This window comes from Lampris incognitus, chromosome 1 (assembly GCF_029633865.1).
Source record: "Lampris incognitus isolate fLamInc1 chromosome 1, fLamInc1.hap2, whole genome shotgun sequence".
NCBI classification, from domain to species: Eukaryota; Metazoa; Chordata; class Actinopteri; order Lampriformes; family Lampridae; genus Lampris; species Lampris incognitus.
In genome coordinates, this window is record NC_079211.1 from 99,224,813 (window position 1) to 99,243,119 (window position 18,307).

General features: G+C 41.9%; 1 protein-coding gene across 1 annotated transcript in view; it reads left to right on the top strand.

Moving 5' to 3' along the window:
- hsd17b4 (hydroxysteroid (17-beta) dehydrogenase 4) overlaps window positions 1-18,307 on the top strand; it is a 55,193-nt gene that overhangs the window by 6,701 nt on the left and 30,185 nt on the right. Inside the window, exons 3-8 of the mRNA XM_056274191.1 lie at window positions 1,285-1,392; window positions 2,823-2,882; window positions 3,023-3,044; window positions 6,090-6,136; window positions 7,746-7,830; window positions 11,186-11,373. Of these exons, the coding sequence (XP_056130166.1) occupies window positions 1,285-1,392; window positions 2,823-2,882; window positions 3,023-3,044; window positions 6,090-6,136; window positions 7,746-7,830; window positions 11,186-11,373 (510 nt within the window). The remainder of the gene's footprint in view (window positions 1-1,284; window positions 1,393-2,822; window positions 2,883-3,022; window positions 3,045-6,089; window positions 6,137-7,745; window positions 7,831-11,185; window positions 11,374-18,307) is intronic.

Consider the following 18,307-nt stretch of genomic DNA (forward strand, 5'->3'; position numbering starts at 1 on the left):
AGTTTTTCTTTTGTCTGAGTACAAACGGTCATTGACAAACCTTATCAAGATGATATTCAGAATTACGAAAAAAAATTCCATGTTAACAAAGTATTTATATTTTTTATTCTTTACTTAAAGTCCAAATATGGCCTTAGTATTTATGGTCTTAGTATATATATATATGTGTATATATATATATGGAAAAGAATTAATTTCACATCAACGCAAGGAGCTCAGATAGTATCATGTACATTCAAAACAAAACGTTTTGCAGTATGTTTGATAATCATTTCACTGCCTGGCTCTTCCACAGGTTTTCTTTTATAACATTAAGTTTGATTATTTACATTTGAACATGGAAAGCGTTCACCTTAGATATTAGAAGGGGTTAAAGGGGGAAAAGAAAGAATAAAGAGCAAGCTGTGAGATGTAATAAAATGATACAAGTTCCATTACATTCTCACTCCTTTATTCTAGCAAATCAGCTAAAATCTGACCTTATAGGTTTAATATGCTCAGTCCACTTGGTCTAGACCCGATAACTTTTTTTCTTTTTGGACTTTGAGGGAAAATGACCACCTTTCTATAATGTATATATATTGTATAATGTATGGTCTTAGTATATTTTTTATTAAAACATGGGGTATTCTGATACAAGTCAGGTTATGTAAAGGCTGTTTCGACATGCAAACACATTAATTATATTATTGGTCCTGATCAGTTTGTGATACTTTTCCACCATCTGATGAGTGACCTGCAGCCAGGCGGTTGGCACCCATATGGTGTTTTAAGTTATTCTTTAAGTAGAAATATTGTGTGAAACATAAAGATTCCCAACATATTTGGGCAAGCCTTGAAACTGTCCTCATGCTAAATATAAAAATTCATATGGCTGCAACTGAATCCCTGACCTTTTAAGAACAAAAAGAAAACTCGAGGGACGTGTTAAGGGCACGCTATCATTCATCATCATTACTGGGACTCGGCTGCATGCAAACCAGAATATGAAAGGAAATGTGTTTTTACCTCCCCTTTACAAATGTTAACAGTTTACTCAGACTATTGCATCATCTAGAAAAAGACTTAATTGTATTATTGTGTGAATTTAAACAAACTCGATGCGGGGGATAAATGTATTATCCTTCCCAAATCAATAGCTTTACCTATTGTCTCAGGTGAACTTAACCTTGAACTCTAACTAGACATCAGCTTTACTGCCGCTTTCTTAACCCTCACCACAAGCAGAGAATTGCACAACTGACCTTGATATTGCTAATCTCTTGCCTCCTATGCACAATACAGTAAATGACCTTGGGGGAGACATTAAAGGGGGTGGGAAGAGTTCTGCAGCTGCTGATAAGGTGGTGGAGGAGATAAGAGCCAAGGGAGGCAAGGCTGTGGCCAGCTATGGTGAGTAGTTGGACTAGACAATTTCCTTCTCTTCTCTTCTCTTCTCTTCTCTTCTCTTCTCTTCTCTTCTCTTCTCTTCTCTTCTCTTCTCTTCTCTTCTCTTCTCTTCTCTTCTCTTCTCTTCTCTTCTCTTCTCTTCTCTTCTCTTCTCTTCTCTTCTCTTCTCTTCTCTTCTCTCATTATTCTCCCACTCCTGTTTCTATCTTTTCCCTGTCCACTCTGCTCATCACATAGTGATACTGACAGTTTCTAGCTCATACAGCAGCACAGTATAACGGTAGAATAGACTCCATTTCTGCCAGTCTACTGACCCTGTTATGAAGCTCCTGTCAGCATAAATAAATGTTTTATTCAATGATGTTTCCCTCTCAGCCATATGAGTGACACAAATTGTATCAAAGAACATGCCCAGGACAAAAAGGTTATCTTTTTTTAGTTTTTTTTTTTGCAATTGTATCCAAGGCATCTTTATGCATGCTCAATAATCCAGGTAAGAAAATCACAGAAAGTTGAATGGGTTCAACTGGACACTGGTCAATAAACGTCGTGTCCAGATGAACTGAATCAACTTTCCGTGTATCCAAGGCAAATATTGTCATTTTTATATTGCTGGGCATTACTTAATAGCTACAATGTTGGCATACAGAGAGCACAAAAAAAATTAACCATCCAGTTCAGACCAAACACTGCTGTCTAATACCAAACAGATGATTGCATGTTGTAACAAGATGATGATATGCAAAAGCACGTCACGTCACCAGTTAATGTACCGAGCACATGTAACGCTGGTATTCCACCAGTATAAATAATCATTATGAATGTCTTTATGCATGCTCATATAATCCACGTAAGGAAATCACAGAAAGTTGAATCAGTTGAACAGGGAGTCAATGAGGCCATCTAGTATGTAAAGAGGGAATGACCATCCCTGAACCAAGGGAGGTGGGGGTGGGGTAAGAGTACATCTGTTGCCATCTCAACAGTGCTGTTTTTGCAACCATTCCCCAATCCTCTGCTAATCGTACACATGGCCATTGTAACTCTAGTTAATGGTCACGCCTATTTGCATATGACACTGATCGTTGTTTTCAGTCGTTATGCCACTGTATTGTTTATAAGGGTGGGGATACCTGCAGTCAGTTGAGACTGAAGAGGTCACTTAGATGAGTGATGAAATGCTTCTCTCAATAAATGTTGTCCAGATGAACTGATTCTGTGAACCATTATGAATATTCACCTTTGAAGTGAACTGCGCTTTCATATTTGTGCGACTTTGAATTGATGTATCAACCCGAGGATGGTCAATGTAAACACAGCTAAGGATCAAATGTGTAACTACACATATAACAAGTCAGAAATGTTTGAACCCTTATGATTCAGCATTGGTTAACAGAATAACTAGCTGGTAAACTCTCTCTTTGCATGCACAGATTCTGTAGAAGATGGTGAGAAACTGATTCAGACAGCTTTAGATGCTTTTGGAAGAATAGGTGAGTACTCCATATGTAAATTTCAGTGTTTTGATCGCGTCGTTGTAATACTCATCCTGAATCATTTTAAGTTAGTAGTGTAGTGAAGCTGTTGTTGCATTTTAAGAGAACTGAATCTGATGAAATATGTTCTTTTCCAGATATCGTCATAAACAATGCTGGGTAAGTCACTGTACTGCACGTACGTCACTTATTCCTCCATGTCTATCATACAGCAGGTAGTTCCGACCAAGCAATCTGATTGGTCAACTAGACATTTAGAACCTGATCAAATCAGCATGACAGCACACCTAGCCGTGCTCAAATGAAAAAAATGCCTCATCACTATTAATATGACTCCGCCCTCGGAGTAATATTATGTGAAGGACATGTGACGTTTGCGGGAATAGTACCTAAGGCAATGGTCACACACGTGCGAAGTTAACATTGGTGAAAATTCACCTCCCATTCATTTCCATTCTATGTGAGCAAAGGGGTGAATAAAACATTCGCTTCCGGCGGCGGAAGAAATTTGCGTCTTCCCCTCACATGGAGTTTAATTTTGGTGAACTTTGACTGGTGAATCTGCAGCTTCAGCCAATAGCAAAGAAGTGCGTGCGGTTGACCCCACTTGGTTGTAGTTTTCTTAGTGAGCCAGGATGGAGGAGACGTTGATTGTTGCTGTGTCTAACCAGCCAGTATTGTATGACATTGCCCATGAAAACTACAAACTGCCCCACAAGAGAGATGCTGCCTGGCTGGTAGAGAGTTGGGAGACGGGTATTGAATGTAAATAAATGGAAAATTTATTAATAACATCAATTCATATTTTGCGGTATACAAATATAACTTGTAGGAGCATCCAGGTAGCATAGTGGTCTATTCCGTTGCCTATGGAGACGGCCGGTTCGAATCCCTGTGTTACCGCCACCTTTGTCGGGTGTCCCTAAAGACACAATTGGCCGTGTCTGCAGATGGGGAGCCGGATGTGGGTATGTGTCCTGGTTGCTGCACTAGAGCCTCCTCTAGTCAGTTGGGGTGCCTGTTTGGGGGTGAGAGAGAACTGGGGGGAATAGCGTGATCCTCCCATGCGCTACGTCCCCCTGGTGAAACTCCTCACTGTCAGGTGAAAAGAAGCGGCTGGCAACGCCACATGTATCGGAGGAGGCGTGTGGTAGTCTGCAGCCCTCCCCGGATCGGCAGAGGGGGTGGAGCAACGACCGGGATGGCTCGTAAGAGTGGGGTAATTAGCCGGGTACAATTGGGGAGAAAAAGGGAGAAAATCCATCCATCCAGCCATTATCCAAACCGCTTATCCTGGGAGGAAATGATGGTGGCGCTTACAGGATACTGTTGTGAGTTTGCTGTCAGATTGTTTTGGATTTGGATAGCTATTCAAAGCTTATTTTTAAATTTTTTTGATTTTGATATACTTGATTAATTATATTCATTAAGGTCTGTGATGGCCTGTCCAGGGTGTCTCCCCGTCTGCCTCCCAGTGACTGCTGGGATAGGCTCCAGCATCCCCGCGACCCTGAGAGCAGGATAAGTGGTTTGGATAATGGGGGAAAATAAAGAAAAAAAAATATATCCATCCATTATCCAAACCACTTATCCTGCTGTCAGGGTCGCAGGGATGCTGGAGCCTATTCCAGCAGTCATTGGGCAGCGGACAGGGAGACACTCTGGACAGGCCGCCAGGCCATCACAGGGCCGACACACACACACACACACACACACACACACACACACACACACACACACACACACACATGCAATTATTATATTATCAAATCAATCAAATTTAAAGTCCACTTTTTTAATCATCCCGTAATCACAGTAACTCCCTCTCACTCCAAACATGGCAGCGCGAGAGGACAGGGAGAGATGCCGTTTATGCTCGTGATGCAGCAATAATTTAAAAAACATATATAAAACTTGTACACCAATTTTCTACCTCTGTATTTTTCCGTAAAACTATGATAACGGGTACAAGTGAATAAATTAAGTGAAAACATTTATTCATCCTTCTCTGGACTTCAGTATACATTTTCCTGTCGCAAAACCAACAACCGCTCATGTGTGACTGACAATCACAACTACTTAAACGGACTACAAACCAGCAAACTGATTTCTGTGTGCGTCACATCCTGCAATGCCCACATTCAGCACGACAAAATACGAATTTAGCCTCGGAAGGTGAAGGTCATTCGCGCATGTGTGACCGTAGCCTTATGCAACGCAGTAGGACCCCTTGTGGTGCCTGCCCGAGGGAGCCAGTTCCAACCAAGAAGTGCATAGCCATCACTTTCCATAAGATGCCATGCCATTTTCGACGGCCCATTATTCCGAAATAGTCTGAAAAACTGCCCCATTGGACTGAAAGTCCATATGTCCAGTTAGCCCGTAATCCCAAAAACAGAAGCCCACTGCTCCGAAAACACATTCTCTGTTGCAAATCATTGATCTGAACTGGTCGTAGATAAATACAGGAAAGTTGATGTTTCTGGTGAAGTAGAGATGACATTCTCACAAATGTTTTAACATTACACCTCCTATTCACGCGAATAGGAGGTGTAATGTAAACGGTGTCTTCGCGTTTGCACGTCACAATACACTAAGATGTTGAGGGTAAATAACTCCAGGGAGGGTGTATTTTTCGAGCAACGGTCCTTCGGAGCAGTGGGCTTTTGTTTTCAGGATTACGGGCTGTCGGACAAATGGGTATTTAGTCCAATGGGACATTTTTTGGACTATTGGGGTTTTGGAACAACGGGCAGCCCCCGCTTTAGGTGTGGCTACCTTGACTTAAATGCGGAAAACGTGTTTCCCTTTCAATTTATGCAAAATATTGCTTTGTCGAATTGTCTCAGAAACCACCTCATGTGAGCACTTTTTTGTTGTCGCAATATTTGAGTTTTTTCGAAATTCACGTGTTTCTATTACTCGTTATTTAGTTTGCAATTTCAAATTGCGCATTAATTGTGGGTTAATGGAAACCCGCCTTCTGTCGTGCCAGTTACGACAGTAAAGCACACCCTCTTGTGTAATATAATAATTGAAGGCAACTGCCTTCTGAACAATAATTTCCTTTAACTAATCCATTTAATAGGTAAATTGGTCTCTGTGGTAATGGAAAGGTTCATTTTAATTCTTGCCACATATAAGATTTAAGGTCTTTCTCTCACCTTATATCCTCTCTTCTCCCCTCCCCTCCCCCCAAAAAAGCATACTTCGTGACCGATCATTTGCCAGGACGAGTGATATGGATTGGGGTAAGAAGTTTAGATTATTGCATTCCCTTAGTTGGTATAAAGCTTTAATTGTTTATCACCACACCTTCATTTGATCTGTCTCACTCGCATTTGATCTGTCTAACTCGATGCTCAGCAAAGATAATGATGCTCCTAAGAGAAGTAAATCTAAATTTTATATATATATATATAATATGTACTTTTTTTTTTTTGGTTAGGCAGAGAGCTTGGTTAATCAAAAGAAAATAAAGGCATTCTATTTTTGCTCATAGTATCTGTGATGAATCATGCCTCTTGCTCTGTTTTTTTTTTTAGACCGAAGCAAACACTAGAGAGTTTGCACTGTTGTTTTTGTGCTGACTTCCACTGAGTTATGTGGATCCAGATATGCTTTATATTGCTGTTCAAGTTATTATTGTCATCCATTTATCCTCTGTCTGCAAAACAGATTGTCCGATAGGGACTAAAAAAATCCTAACGTTACTCTCTACCCAGTCCAAACAAGGTTTAGAAATTCATCATATTAAAAATTCACCCCCCCCCCAAAAAAACCCCAGTATAAAGTAGGGGTTGCATAACTTCAGATTTTTTTTTAAAGTCGACAGTTATGTGATGAAAGTCAAGTCAACATTGACTCATTGCTGATGATGTCATGAACAAAACCACAGGAGAAGGGACTGCTTTGCAACAAGTGTGATCTGTATTAGTAAAACGTAATGCACATGCTGACAACAGATGGCTCAGACACGTCATTTACACAGAACAGAAATGAGCAGAAACAACAACAGGTTGCAACTCAGCTGCAACAATGCTCTACTACTACTACTACTACTTTGGGCTGCTCCCATTAGGGGTCGCCACAGCGGATCATCCGTTTCCATTTCTTCCTGTCCTCTGCATCTTCCTCTGTCACACCAGCCACCTGCATGTCCTCCCTCACCACATCCACATACCTCCTCTTTGGCCTTCCTCTTTTCCTCTTCCCTGACAGCTCCATATTCAGCATCCTTCTGCCAATATACCCAGCATCTCTCCTCCACACATGTCCAATAACTTATATGTGCTACAACTCCCATTTAAGTGTGAAAAAAGAAAAACTGAAATGTCAGGGAAAACACTCGAGGAGTGTTGGTGGTGGTAATATGCAGCCATCTTGTCTCTGTTACGGCAGGGCTTTCGGTGAAGTCGCCAATCGACTGCTGTCGAGAGGATTTGGATCATTCCTCAGCAGCTAGCGTTAGTGGATGCCTTTTCGGATGAGTGTGCACGGCACTTGAACTTTTATTGTATTTCAGAACGGACTTGCATATTTTGCAAGTGAAACTAGTACAGGTTTCATGTTCAGTGAAGTATTTCCACACCCTCGATGTGCCGCTACTGGTTTGCTGCGGTGACCCGCCACCAGGCTCCTCACCTGTCATCTTCTCTGTGGCATCCATGTTGTTAATGTCATAACCACGTGATCAGCGACTAGTCTGCGTCAAGCTTAAAGCGTCATCACAGAGCAGCAAAGTCGACTAGTCCGTGCAACCCCTAATATAAAGCGTTCATTTTGAAAATGTCAGCATTCGTCATTCAGTCATTGTTATTATTGTAATCTTAGTGATTTCTCTCTCGCTCTGTATTCCAGACCTTATCCACAGAGTTCACTTAAAAGGTTCCTTTAAGGTGACCAGAGCAGCCTGGAACCACATGAAGAACCAGAAATTTGGCAGGTAAGGAGCCCAGCTACTAGAGGTCAATGGTCCAGACCGACATTGTATTAGCCTCCCAGTGTGCGGCTGGGAAATTTCAGAATAATGTGCAAGTTTATCCTTACCAAACTAAATTAATCCAGATAGGCATTTTCCCAAGGTAATGAAAAATCGACTTCTTTTTTTTTTTGGCACCTAAAAAAATGTTCATTTCCAGTGTGCACTGACATATTTAAAGAGCCTGGCAATTAGTTGGACTGATCATTGAACAGTAATTTTCTCTGTGCCGGTTGGATCCCTGTTCCAGCTCTCTGCGATGACACCTGTTCACTCCTTGCCGCATTTACTGAGACATGGGATATTATGTAACAGTCCCTTGTGCCGTACTCCACAGTGAGCATTTGCTTAGAGACCTAATTCAGACAAGCTAATGCGCTAACCCAGTAGTCACTCACTATAAACAACTCAAACCAGCGCTCACAGGAAGAGTGTGGTAGCACATCATATATCATTAGGTGTAGCAAGTGGGCACCTTCATTAACCCATGGTTCTGTGAGAAAGACCAATGGTGACGCTTAAGGAAGTCTCAGTAGCGCTACCTGGCATTCTAGTCAATATTTGTTTTGTCCTCTAGATTCAATAGGAAATGGAAACAGACACACATACAAACAAATGCACACAAGGCCGCAGTTAGAGTTGAGTGGAGCAGAGTATAGAATGACTGTGGAGCAGAATGAATGGTTGTAAATTTAAAGGTGTATTATGTAAGAGAGCCTGACTCAGTCCAACCTCTCCACTCCAAACAGCATTGCGTACACGCCTCTTCAGAAGTGACAGTTATTGAATAAACTAGGTCGAGAGAGAGAGAGAGAGAGTGAGAGAGAGACAGAGAGACAGAGAGAGGAAAAACAATGTCCTTCTAACCCACACTGGAAATATTTCGACTTTGGAGCAGGTGGGTATTGCCTGTATTGATTACGTTGGCTGCACATTGGCCAGCAGCTAGTAATACAGTTGGATAACTAACGTCTGTACCAGCCAGCTGCAGGGCTGTGCTGTTGCAGCGTAAATGGGGAAGTGGCCATCTCGCTTTGCAGTGCGCTGGCAGGGAGAAGTGGGCATTAGAGTTGCTGACACCTCTTGATACCTTTGGTCAGCTCTTTCCCTCTTGCTATCAAATCCTAGTTTTCTCTTACTTTATCTGAAGCTATTTGGAAGGCGTGCCAGGGTGTTTTCGGTCTGAAGAGGGGACTCTCTTCACCCAGTTCTGCAACTTGGTACTCCTCCCCCTCTCTTGAATTGGGTGAAATCGAATGCTTATGCTTTGTTTAGACTCGAGGCAATTCCAATTTGCTCCTCAAATCCCAACTTTAGTACACATCACACATAATTTCTTACAAGTGATAGGTGATTTGTGTATTCAGGCACCATTAACCTATCTGCATTGGTTGCTGTGGTGATGACATAGGCATGCATATGTATGCTAGCTGGAACTCGAACAGTGAGCTGCAGACTGAAGAATGGAAATGTCTTGCTGCATGCTGTCATGCTGCACTCACAGCCGATGCCATCGTACAGTGAGAGGTGTGCTGCCATAAGCAGAATAATGACGGGAAGGAACATTATGTGTCACATTGGGAGTGACAAAGGACAGTTTGAAATCCGATTTTGAGTGGCCAGACGAAGACATGTCTGGAAATTCAATCTGAATCACATTTCAAACCACCTAAGAATATAATTCAAATATTGGTGTCCATGTGTTTTTTTTGTTTTTTGCTGCCTCAATTTGATGAACACAATCTGTTTTCACTCTAGAAATGCCAAAAAATCAGATTTGCGCTGCCAGTCTGGGCATAGCTTGGACGTAAAGAGGGTTGGGATCTCCACAGGTGAGAGCTTCAGAGGAAGAGCCGACTTACAGTCCGATGTTCTAGAATAGAGAGCGGAATACAGGCCACACTGATGAAACAACCAGGGAGAGAAGTGGACAGAGGTTCACACCACCAACATGTCATTACATCTTGGGGGTCAAATATAGGCAAGACTGAGTTAGAAATCTTACGTGGTGTGTTATTAAGTATGAGTTTTTGTCAGGTTTTGTCTGTTTGGTCTGCCTAGCAGAATCACATGCGTAAAGATTTTAACTTAAGCAGAATTGAATCGTGCACAACGACTGTGTCGTCTCGCTGATATTCTTTTGTTCCAGAGGGCGACATAATTACAAATTCATGATCTTATTTCCATCTTGTTTGCTTACCAACAGCCAGATTCCATCCTGTTTAATAAGTGTATGTGTTAGTCTGTGTGTGTGTGTGTGTGGGGGGGGGGGTGAGGATTACCTCTCTGATCCTTGTTTTTTGGTCTTTGCTGAATAGCTTATCAGTTTGACAGACAAACGTCTTCTTTAAATTGTCTCTGCTCTTGAATGCTCATCTTTTGAAACAAAAACATGTGACACTACTTTAAGTATCAATTATTTGCACAAATATTCAGCTGAAATCTCTTCAGTCTCATTACATGATTCATTATGCTTCTTTTAATTAATATTTTATCCTTTCTGAGACTATTTGAGCATTTAAAAGCAGTCGGATCAAATTTAAAAAAATAAATTAAGTTGTAGAATATTAGAGCTCAAAACTTTGTATTGATGGATATTATTAAAAACTGCATTGGTTTATGCTGGGCCTCTATCTTTATGGAGTCCTATTGCCACTTCTCTTGCCGTTCCCTACCCTCGTGTGTTCTCAGCACGCTGTGATTTGGGTCAGCGGTTTCTGACGGGCAGTGAGGCAGCGTGCTGCAGATGTGTCTCCCATGGTTGATGGAGTGTTTGTATTGTGTTTCACCTCGTTGCTGTTGCTTGACTGAAGCCGCCCCACTCCCTGAGACAACACTACATGCTTACGAAATGTGTGTTGCTTACGAAGTGTTTGTGTGTGTATGTGTGTGTGTGTGAGATTATGTTTGTGTGTGCTCATGCTTTCAGTGAGTGTGTGCATTTTCTTTTCCCATGTGTATGTTTATATTTAAGTGTACAAATCAATGTACTTTACATAGGATCCCAGGGAGCTTGCATAAATGAGATAGCAGCTGGCAAGAGTTTGGTGTGTGTATGTGCAGATGAGTCTGTGTCAGTGCATTCATTGTCCTCCAATGTACCTGCCTCCAAACAGCTCTATGCACTCCTTTGCATTTCCCCTAATCTTCCACAGACTCTGTAGTTGCCTCCAATACTTCTCTACCTTTTTGTCTGTATGTGTGCAAATGTGGTATATGTGTGGGGACGACTCGGCTACACGTTGCAAAATATGGATGTGTTGGGATAATTGTCACTCTGCATCAGCCTGACATGTGCCTCATGGTTGTCCGTGGCCAGAATCATCATGACGTCGTCGGCTGCAGGGATCTATGGAAACTTTGGCCAAGCCAACTACAGTGCTGCCAAGCTGGGCCTGCTGGGCCTGGCCAACACCTTGGCCATCGAGGGACAGAAATACAACATCCACTGCAACACTATCGCTCCCACTGCCGGCTCTCGACTCACAGAGACTGTCATGCCCCCAAGTAAGTAAGCAAGTCAGACATTCAGACGTATATAAAGCAACATATGTCTTACTATGTTCAATACACACACACACACACACACACACACACACACACACACACACACACACACACACCCAGTGACAAAATATTAAATATGCATGTGCAAACATTCTCTCTGTGCACCCACACACTTTTGGGATTGGCCAATTCAGGCAAATGTTTTTCACCCACAGCTGTTTCAGCAGAACTGTTGCATAATGCAATGCTCATGCAACGCTGATTTACAAAATATGAAATTACAGCACTTCTGTTTGACATGCAAATGGGACGTCCAGTATTGAAAAGCTTGTTCCCCCAGCCATGATGAAACCGTGCACCTTGTTGATGCTTTAACGCAACCTTGCTTGCTCGCCACCCTGTCTTGTAATGGGGTTTGGGGAAAACGCAGTTCTACTCCTAAATATCCCCTGGACCATACGTTGCAGTGATGTATGCTTATGAGCACAAAGCTTTTATCATGTCGGAGCCTTTATTATCTGTATTATGCATACTATCATGCTTATTCATTCATGTCATGTTAATATTCCTTTAAGATTATATCTGCCGAAAAGGGGATGCACCAAAATATGCTGGCAATGTTATTGTCATTGCAAGATGGGTTATCTAGTCATCGTGGTAATTTCCCTTCGAAATTGAACATCCTGTCAGAAAACACCATGAAAAACAATTTCATGGTGTATCCGAAACATTGGCTCTCTGCATGACCTATGTTGTTTGTTAGATAATCATTGTTAAACTATTCAAGATGGTAAATTATTATGGAGGTTTTTTATTCTGCATTGAGATTTATGTGCTCAAACTGCAGCTCTATGGAGAGGGACATTTAGTTACATAAAAATAAGCAATGCTTTTGTTTTTGTCACCCTGCCTTGCCAGCGTAGTGTGGCATCTGTTGCAATGTGCCGTGCCAACTGTTGCAGAAGGGCCTCTGATTCTTAGTAAATGACACGGCTCCATATGTCAGCGACCCTTCATTGACCAAGGCTCATGTGAAAAAAACAAATTAAAGCACACTGACCTGACCCAAGCTGCACTCTCCCATTAGTGCCAGTTCCTTTGCTTCCCCGTACGTCATAATTGTTCTGGGCATTTACATTTAACGTATGCTTGGATGTCCATTGCACACTTTGAATGTGTAGCCAAAACCTTAATGGCTCACCTTTTTTTAAACAAAAAGTCCTCTGATCTAAAGGAGATATTTTGCCCTGCATGTATACGATTGCTCTGTTGGGATTCGCTCATTACCAAACTCATTGTGCTTTTTTCCAAATCATGCAGTGTTGATTTAAGAATATTTTTTTTCTTCCCGTGTGTTATATAATGCACATAATTAAAAGCTGAGTTTCCAGCCTGTTCATTCTCAGCTGTATGTTATTTATCATTGCTCTAAAGCCGAAATCGTAAATATGACAGCTCTGATGTCATCACTTTTACTTTTTTTCCTCCTTAAAATACATCAGTTCAAAGCAAAACCACTACCCTGCAGCTCTATATTTATAATCCCCGTTCCAAAACAAATAAGATTCCTTCCTAAAGCTGGAAAGCCAAGTCTGTTTTCTGCAATGTCTTCAGAAGGGACCACCTGAAGCTGCTGGACTGACAGTGACTTTGAGGCTTTTCCATCCAAGCTTCATTTTTATGGCAGCGTGATCAGTAATAAGGCATTACATGCACCCATCTCCCAATGGACACCTCGTGGAGCTTGTCACTGTTTTGACAAAATTGGTCTAAAAAGTTGGCAAAGCCATCTTGCAGCCTTCATTTTTCACTCATGCTGTTGGACTTTCACAGAGACTTGCTCGTCTCCATACATCTAGAATGAACTGTAGGAATAGATGATGTGAATTCCCTCAGAACCTCTTCTTTTCACTGAACTTAAAAGAAAGAAATGAAAATGCTTTACTTAAATGTGCCTGTTAGATTACAGAACTGATCAGCGCGTCCAGTTAGTGGAATTTAATTTCAAACTGGATCATTCCTCTAAACACAGAACATTGTCATGATAGAACTTACATTTAGCACTTCATGTTGTGAAAGCTACACACACACACACACACACAGACACACACACACACACACACACACACTCGTTTGATCCTTCGGGTCCACACACTGCTGGTATGCCATGTATATCTTCTCAGACATAAAAGGAATAAAGTGAAAGAGAACGAAGGAATAATTGAGTTCAAATACAGATTGTCGACTTTCGTCTTGGTTTTTTTTCGTACGGAGGAGTGATAGAACTTCTGCCTTTTTTGTACATTATAAATGCGATATCTGTGGGACTGCGTGATCAGAGGGAGCGAGCTGGGAAGGATGTGCAGCAGGTTAGGGTGATGAAGGATAGAGATGGAAATGTGTCTTTATGCATGCTCAATAATCCAGGGAAGAAAACCACAGATAATTGAATAAGTTCATCTGGACACAACGTTTTATTTATGGAAATGGATGGAAATGTGCTGACAAGTGAGGAGAGTGTGTTGAGAAGATGGAAGGAGTGCTTTGCGGGGCTGATGAATGAAGAAAATGAGAGAGAAAAGGTTTGATGATGTGGAGATAGTGAATCAGGAAGTGTGGTGGATTGGCAAGATGGAAGTGAGGATGAAGAGTGGAAAGGCTGTTGGTCCAGATGACATACCTGTGGCAGCATGGAGATGTTTAGGAGAGATGGCAGTGGAATTTTTATCTAGGTTGTTTAACACAATCTTGGAAAGTGAGAGGATGCCTGAGGAGTGGAGAAGAAGCATACTGGTACCGATTTTCAAGAATAAGGGTGATGTGCGGAGCTGTAGTAACTACAGAGGTATAAAGTTGATCAGCCACAACATGAAGATATGGGAAAGAGTAATAGAAGCTAGGTTAAGAGGAGAGGTGACGATCAGCGAGCAGCAGTATGGTTTCATGCCATGAAAGAGCACCACAGATGGGATGTTTGCTTTGAGAATGTTGATCAAGAAGTATAGAGAAGGCCAGAAGGAGTTACATTGTGTCTTTGTGGATTTAGAGAAAGCATATGACAGGGTGCCGAGAGAGGAGGTGTGGTATTGTATGAGGAAGTCAGGAGTGGCAAAGAAGTATGTAAGAGTGGTGCAGGATATGTGTGAGGGAAATGTGATAGTGGTGAGGTGTGTGGTTGGAATGACAGATGGGTTCAAGGTGGAGGTGGGATTACATCAAGGATCAGCTCTGAGCCCTTTCTTGTTTGCGGTGGTGATGGACAGGTTGACGGACGAGATCAGGCAGGAGTCTCCGTGGACTATGATGTTTGCGGATGACTTTGTGATCTGTAGTGAGAGTAGGGAGCAGGTTGCGGAGAGCCTGGAGAGTTGGAGGTATGCACTGGAGAGAAGAGGTATGAAAGTCAATAGGAGCAAGACGGAATACCTATATGTGAATGACAGGCAGAACAGCGGAATGGTGAGGATGCAAGGAGTAGAGGTGATGAAGGTGGATGAGTTTAAATCCTTGGGAGTCAACTGTTCAAAGTAACGGGAAGTGCAGAAGAGAGTGCAGGCAGGGTGGAGTGGGTGGAGAAGAGTGCCAGGAGTGATTTGTGACAGAAGGGTACCAGCAAGAGTTAAAGAGAAGGTTTACAAGATGGTAGTGAGACCAGCTATGTTGTATGGTTTGGAGACGGTGGCACTGACATAAAGACAGGAAGCGGAGCTGGAGGTGGCAGAGCTGAAGATGCTAAGATTTTCATTGGGAGTGATGAAGAAGGACAGGATTAGGAATGATTATGTTAGAGGGACAGCTCAGGTTGGACGGTTTGGAGACAAAGCAAGAGAGGCAAGATTGAGATGGTTTGGACATGTGTGGAGGAGAGATGCTGGGTATATTGGGAGAAGGATGTGGAATATGGAGCTGCCAAGGAAGAGGAAAAGAGGAAGACCAAAGAGGAGGTTTATAGATGTGGTGAGGGAGGACATGCAGGTGGCTGGTGTGACAGAGGAAGATGCAGAGGACAGGAAGAGATGAAAACGGGTGAGCCGATGTGGCGACCCCTAACGGGAGCAGCTGAAAGTCGTAGTAGATAAATACAATATCTTTGCCAAAATCGTTTGGCCCAATTAAGATTATACTCCGTAAAGTAGACATTTTAGTAAGCTGTCAAAAAATATTAGCATGCAGTGAGGAGTCTTAAACACATCACAAGGCTCTTTATGTCCTGTGTTCAAATTGCCTATCCGCTGTTATAGCTGGGAGTCCATGGGCAACTAAATGCAAACGGTCTGACACACAGATTTGTTGTCTTCCCGCTACAGAGTATGGACAACACATTTGTGGCAATGAAAAACAGACCTGATTAATTATTAGTTTATTTGAATGTGTTGTCAGTGCTCTGGCTCCATAGTTGATCAGTTTGGCTACTACATTACATTTGATACACCAGTAGAAGTAGTCATATGCGCACAGCAAAACAGACAACAATGAGCTAGGTTAGCCAGGGTGTTTATGGCCTTGAAACGATAGAAAGATTTTCTATATGTGTGGCCGCTTAATACTACATTGTATCGCAGTAGCCTATGCAAAGTAAATATGACAGCGAACCCAGAAGTGTAGCTCTTGCATAATATAGCTTCATTTGAATTTCAGTGAAAGCAATGCAATGGATCATGCACAGTTTTACATTTTCGTAGTACTACAGTTTTACCTCCTTTTCATTAATAAGGTATCATCCTATTGGGTGATATCTTATTAATGAAAAACTACAAACATCTTGAACAAAATTGCACTAGTATGTCCCCATATGAGGCTTGAACAATATAGCGTTTCAGGGGTGTCCTTGTAGCGTAGCGGTCTATTCTACCAACACGTGGATCGCCGGCTCGAATCCCCATGTTACCTCCGGCTTAGTCGGGCGTCCCTACAGACACAATTGGCCGTGTCTGCGGGTGGGAAGCCGGATGTGGGTATGTGTTCTGGTCGCTGCACTAGCGCCTCCTCTGATTGGTCGGGGCACCTGTTTGGGGGTGAGGGGGAACTGGGGGGGACTAGCGTGATCCTCCCACCACACATGCTATGTCCCCCTGGTGAAACTCCTCACTGTCAGGTGAAAAGAAGTGGCTGGTGACTCCATATGTATCGGGGGAGGCGTATGGTAGTCTGCAGCCCTCCCTGGATCAGCAGAGGGGGTGGAGCAGCGACCGGGACAGCTTGGAAGAGTGGGGTAATCGGCCGGATGCAATTTGGGAGAAAAACAAGGTGGGAAATTAAAAAAGAAAAAGAAAAAAAAGGTGTTCCGTACACATGTGTAATAGTCGCATTGCAAAGGATAAAATGTAATTGAGCCCATTAGTCATGTTAAGCTAAAATTGTTATTATTTAATAGAAAACACAATCTAGCAAGGTCTGCTTTTTTATGGGTACTCTTGAAGAGAAACTCTCTAGCACATCTGAAAAAGAATATAATTCAGCCTGAATTGACTTTTTGAACAACTACCTTATTCCCCATCTAAAATCCCCCATATCATTGCTAGAGTCGAGATCCAAGAAGCTTTGTTGTCTGCCAGAGTGTAACAGGAATTCTTCTTTGAAATGGCTCCTACATCTGAGAACAATATCTACATTGTGAAAGACAATAAAGCTTCACTAGAGTGATAGATTCTGTGCATGTGGGCTTTGAGAGTTAAAAGCTGCATGTATCTCGGGAAATGATATAACTTCCTTTGTATACTTTTAACGTTGTCATGTATATTGCAAAAAGAAACAAAAATATCAATTTTTTTCAGCCCTACCCCATACCATCACATCCAGTGTTGGTTGAATAGTTTGTCGGATTGGGGTGCAGAGTTATTTTGGCCCAATTAGGGTCAGTTCCAGCAGATGTTGTGGTTTTAGGATGGCCCTTATTTGGATTGTTATATCAAGATATGTAGACTGCTGTTGCAGTTGAAATTGCAGTACCTGTATTAAATTATATATTATTAAATCATGTTATTAAATGCTGGATGTCATAAAACTTCCTCTGGCTCAATGAGTCCAAATCTGAGGTCTTTCTATCCGGCACCCCCTAACCTAACTGGTGACCTGGAAAAGAGTCTAGGGAACCTGTCCTCTAATGGTAAGCACTCTGCCCGCAATTTGGGTGTCTTTTTTTACTCCTCGCTCTGTTTTGACACACAAATCACCAAGGCAGTACAGTCTTGCTTTCTTCAAATTAGGAACATCGTTCAAGTAAAAAAAAAAAATTCTATCTCAAATGGACCTTGAAAAAGTCATCCATGCATTCATCTCGTCACATCTGGATTATTGTAACTCCCTGTATTCAGGGCTCAGTCAAAAGTCCATCTCCCGCCTCCAGCTCGTCCAAAACTCAGCTGCCAGATTGTTAACAAATTCCAAGAGACATAACAACATCACTCCCATTCCTGCAGTGCTTCACTGGCTACTTGTTAGGTATAGCATTGATTTTAAACTTTTACTAATTGCTTTTAAAGCCCTACTTGGCCTTGCTCCTACATATATCACTGATTTGTTCACACCTATTGGGCCTGGCCGCTGCCTGCGCTCCTCAGGTAGGTCTTCTTTAACTGTTCCCTCAGCCAGCCTCGTTACTAAAGGCGACCGGGCGTGTTCCCCGCAGCTCTGGAACTTTCTACCTGAGGAAACTAGGCTAGTAAACTCACTGCCTTCTTTCACTTCTTAAAACTTACTTTTACAGGGAGGCTTTTTTTATTATTATAGTAAATCCACTGTTGCCCAATTATTTCTTTCTTTATTATTAATATTTTTATGTTGTTTATCTTATAATTTATAATTTTACATTTTTAATTCTTTATATATTTTCTTTCATCACCTTATTTGAAGTGTTTTTTTAATTTTTTTTTTATCATAATCCTTGTTTTATCAGCTCTAATTCTCTACATTTTAATTATACTCCTGTGATTTT